This window comes from Oryzias melastigma, linkage group LG13, assembly GCF_002922805.2.
Source record: "Oryzias melastigma strain HK-1 linkage group LG13, ASM292280v2, whole genome shotgun sequence".
Taxonomy (NCBI): Eukaryota; Metazoa; Chordata; class Actinopteri; order Beloniformes; family Adrianichthyidae; genus Oryzias; species Oryzias melastigma.
Window position 1 is genome coordinate 20811323 of NC_050524.1, and position 4690 is coordinate 20816012.

The window sequence follows — 4690 nt, forward strand, 5'->3', positions numbered from 1 at the left end:
GGAGTTGATGTTTCCGTTCACTGCACTGTGTCCACTCCTGTTATATTAGGGGGAGGATTAAAAGATGCATCTGGAATACACAAAAAATAAAGTATTTCCCAAAGATCTGAGATTTGACACCCGGATTAAAGCTTTATTGAAAGATTATTTGGTATTAAAGATGATTATGATATGCGGAGATTCCTTTCCAGTGCAGTCAGCTTTCCTGTCTGCTCTGTTTGTCTCTGTATTATACCTCTCATGTAATATTTTAAAACTTAAATCCAGGCCGAATGACAAAGCCTGTAAGCTGATGGAACCTGAGCTCCAGCTTTAATTTAGTTCTTATTTTCTTTTTCATTCCCTGTCTCACTAAACCTTCTGATACTTACAGCAAAGAAAGATATAAACCCTGTTTTTACTCAGAAAATAATTATTTCTGTCATGATATCTCACTGCATGTAATCGTTTTAATCTGGATATTTTGAAAAATAATACTCCGATGGTTCTGGCATCAAACAGACCTCAGATCATCCTACAGCAACAAAACATGAGAAAGAGAGTCCGTCCTCTGAAGTCTGAGTTTCATTTTTACATTTTTCTTATTGCTGTACATTAAGAGATAATCAGCAAATATTGTTGTAATCTGTAATTAAAACAGAGGATTATGAGTGGCCACAGTGCTTAAAATATGGCTACTGTGCTTACAAGAAACAAAAGTTTAATTTATTATTGTACTATTCCCTAATTTATCCATATTTCTTCTTTTGCAATATTGTTTGGGCAAATACTTGTCCTACTTATCTAAAAAAATATTCGTTTGGCCACAAATTCTGTCTACGAGTCACCCAGTGACCCACTCTTTTCAAAATTACAGTTATTAAACATTTATGATATCAGTATTCATCAGATACTTACATTTTCTGTATTGATCAATCTAGGCAAGTATTCTTACAATGTCCAAAACAATTTAATTAAAAAAAAATCAACGTCACTCTTATGGTACCAGACGAGGGCAGACATTACACCTTCCTCCGATCCATAAGTCACAATTAAAAAATGTTTTCCGTTACCGTGGGAACAAATTAGAAAATGAGTCTGAGTTCTTGAGAGCAGAATTAGATAAAAATAGCCTAAAAAAGATTTTGATCTCAAGGTATAAACATGGAGTTTGATAAATAAAAAAAAAAAGATTAGTTTACTTGTTTGCTTTATTGCTTTAGATTCTTCAATCTAGTACTCTATTGTATTTTATTTTTTTCAACAGAGGTATATTACCATCTTAAATCAACCCAGATGGGTTTCTGTAACACACCATCATATGATTTTACTTTTTTGTGTTTTTATGTCCTTTTTATGTGTGTAAAGAAATAAATCAAATCAAGTTTAACCATTTTAAATTTGAATGTGATATCCAGTTTTACCACATTTTGTATGCTTTTTTAAATATACCCTAATTACTTAAAAAAAATCTAAAGACTTGCAGGATTTCTTTTAAATTCAGACTAAGAGTCAAGCTCTCTATGTAGAGAATCTCAGTAAACTGAAATTTATAATGTATTCCCAGCTTGTGTACAATTATTCAACAGATATATTCATAAACAATATATATGCTTTACATAGCAAATCTACATTTACAAGGGAGAGGGAGGAAGAAAAGTATTTTTTTCCACCCCATTACCTTTATTAAATTGTGCTTTGGAGCACAACATAGCACCATTATTATGTCTGCAATTCCATACAATGCATAAAAAAACATAATACAAATACTAACTATTGCACATCTGTTCAAATATATAAACTACTTAAATATCATTACGTGTACCTGAATATCAAAGTCATTTCTTTACTTGTTTCTCTCTCCTGATATCTTCTGTCGACCATGACTTTACAGTTGTGTTTCCTCCTGTTTCAGTCACACCTGGTCCAGGTTTCTAATCATCCACAGCTGTTCTAATTTAGAATAATCATCCTCAGGATTCATTGAAGTGTCTGTTTTTTTTATTTATTTTTTCATCTGTTTTGTCATCCTTCTGGATTTTTTTGCCATCAACCCTTATCTTGGGTCTTAAACCAAGAGTTCCTGAAAAAAAGGCTTTGTTTTAGTCTTCGTCAGGCATGAAAAACTGGACAGTTAGATGTTTATTAACCAAAATTATGCAGAAAACCATAAATGTCTTTAATACAGGATTTCTATACTTATTAGTATTTATGATTCAGTTAAAAAACAGTATTTGCTTAATGTAACCAATAATTCTCTTTTAATAAAATATTTTTCCGTTTTTGAAGTAGGAATCACAACATTATTGTTGACAAATGTAATGTAGCTTTGATGAGGTTTGTGAAATATGACACCACAGGTTTTCCTTCAGGGATCATGAGCCACAATAATGTTCATATTTATGCAAAAAGATAAAAGTTTTTATTTTATAGCATATAAATAATCTGCTTTGTTCTTCACTGTAGATTCATTTTGGTTTTATTATTTAGGACTGTTATTTTCCAGAGCATTGCTGACTGAATGTTAAATTCTGGGAAAGCTGTGTACTTGAAAGGAGAGAAAATAAAGTTTTGTGCAGACAAAAATTCAAAATGTTTCATTTGGTGATTTAATTTAAAATTAAATAAAATATTAACTAACTTTGAACTTCTGAAAGATCTATATATTTACCTCAATCCTGAAACAGATCTACAAAGTAGCTTTCTTTTACCTGTGTTTGATCAGGCGAGATCGGATGACGACTTTCTCAAATCAGTGAACAAGTTTTTCAAAGAACCTTCACATTTCCTAAATCCTCATGTCAAAAGCTTTCACTGACCGGCCTTCATGATTCCTAAAAGATTTAATAAGCTCCTCCTACTTTTAACCTTCTGTTACAGCGTTTGCTCACAGGTCCAATCAGCCACAGGAGGATCATAACTCTCCGTCACTCATTTCCAGCTCAGGAGGATCTTTGCTGGAATTGTTCTGAGTTAATTCTTAATTTATGAAAGATTTTAGGTTGTAGCTGCTGTACAGTGAATTAATTTAACATAATGAGCTGTTTGATTTCCTCAATTCAACACATTTATAACTAAGCATAAGTTACATTGATTGTTAAATTTAAGTAATGGATTTATGAGGAAACTAAATATTTTTAAGCAAATAAATGAAAAATCCAAAAAGGAAATATGAAAAAATGTCACAATTTTATTCTTAGAATTAAAAAATATTATTTATTTTTTTATCTTTGTATTTTTTTGGTCACAAGCAGAATCACACAAAACTCAAGAAAAAAAAAAACTTTGACATCACAGGAAACAAAATTCCACAAAATAAATCAGTTTTTCTGTTAAAGTCCAGCATCAGAATTCCAGGAAATTCGTAACGATGGCGGCGTTGTAGATCAGATCTGAGATGTATCCCATGGAAGTCTGTGGTCCCATCTGAGGATGAGGATGATGATGATGGTGGCTGCGGTGGCCTTGTCCTGGAGTTACCTCCCAGTACACCGAGTGGGGGTGTGAGGGGACGACCTGATCCACGTAGCCGTGATCTCGACCTCCGGAGCCGGCTCCGTACGCGGCCTGATGGTTCCCTGAGGGAGCCACGCTCTGAGGCTTGAAGCTTGTGAAGGCCTGGTAGGAGCGGGAGGAGACGGGGTGAGGGGGCGGCCTGCTCCCCGGATCAGGGAAGGAGCCAGGGAGGAATCCGGACAGAGTTGCTCCCATGTGCTGCTGCCTGTGTTGCTCCTCCTCCCAAAGACGAGGCTCAGGCGGTTTGGAGGAGCTGCGAGGAGCCTGCTGGTGAAAGGACGACGCTGCTGCTGATGACACCTGGTTACTGTAGATTTGGATCCAGTCGGAGTAAATCGGTGACACGTCCTCACACGAGTGGTTCTGTTCTTGCCTAAATAAGTCAGCCAGACTGGCTGCTGCTGGATAGGTGGAGGTCCCGGGGCCACGAGAAGGTTCTGCAAAACCTCTGCTTCCCAGGACGGGTTTGCTGGATTTGGGAAGTCTTCCAGTTTTGATGCTTCTAGCTCTTCTGTTCTGGAACCAAACCTGAGAGGAATGGCGGGATTAGTTAAACCTCATGGATATGAAATGGTTCTAAAATGTGAATATTATTTTACATTATCTGTCAAAAATGAGATCAGAAAAAAATCGAACAGAAAACAACAGATCTAGATCAACATCTAAAATATCCAAAAGTCTTTGTTCACTTTGTTAACTGCTCCAAATCATGCTTCTTCCATGAATTAAATCATGTTTTTATCAAATCACATCTGTGATTGACAGCTGTACCTGGATCTTGCTCTCAGGCAGGTGTGTGTGCGCGGCCAGCCTCTCCCTGAGCGTGATGTCCGGGTACGGGGTCACGGCGAAGGCCTGCTCCAGCTCAGACAGCTGGGCGCGGCTGAAGATGGTCCTTTTCCGTTTCCTCTGACCCTCCATCACACCTGACATCCTCTCTGGCTCCGGAGAAGACCCGGCTTCCCCGCCGGCAGCTGGATCAGACAATCAGAGGAGCAAAACTTCTATTATAATTTAACATGAAAGACAGACAGGCTTTAAAAAAAAGGTAATTGTAAAAGATACTTCTGCATTGTAAAGATGATAACTTTTGTCACTTTTTCCTCTACAAACAGCCTTTTGACTAAATGTATTAATTACAATAGTCACATGTTTTGCGATCACATTTTTTGAGCAGAAATTCCCATTTTCGGCA

General features: G+C 36.6%; 1 protein-coding gene across 1 annotated transcript in view; it reads right to left on the minus strand.

The window, feature by feature from the left end:
- Positions 1-3213: 3213 nt before the first annotated feature.
- Positions 3214-4690, minus strand: part of sebox (SEBOX homeobox) — a 2476-nt gene continuing 999 nt past the window's right edge. The window contains exons 2-3 of the mRNA XM_024278066.2: positions 4267-4469; positions 3214-4023 (exon numbers count right to left, since the gene is read on the minus strand). Coding sequence (XP_024133834.1) covers positions 3325-4023; positions 4267-4469 — 902 coding nt within the window. The 3' untranslated portion in view covers positions 3214-3324. The remainder of the gene's footprint in view (positions 4024-4266; positions 4470-4690) is intronic.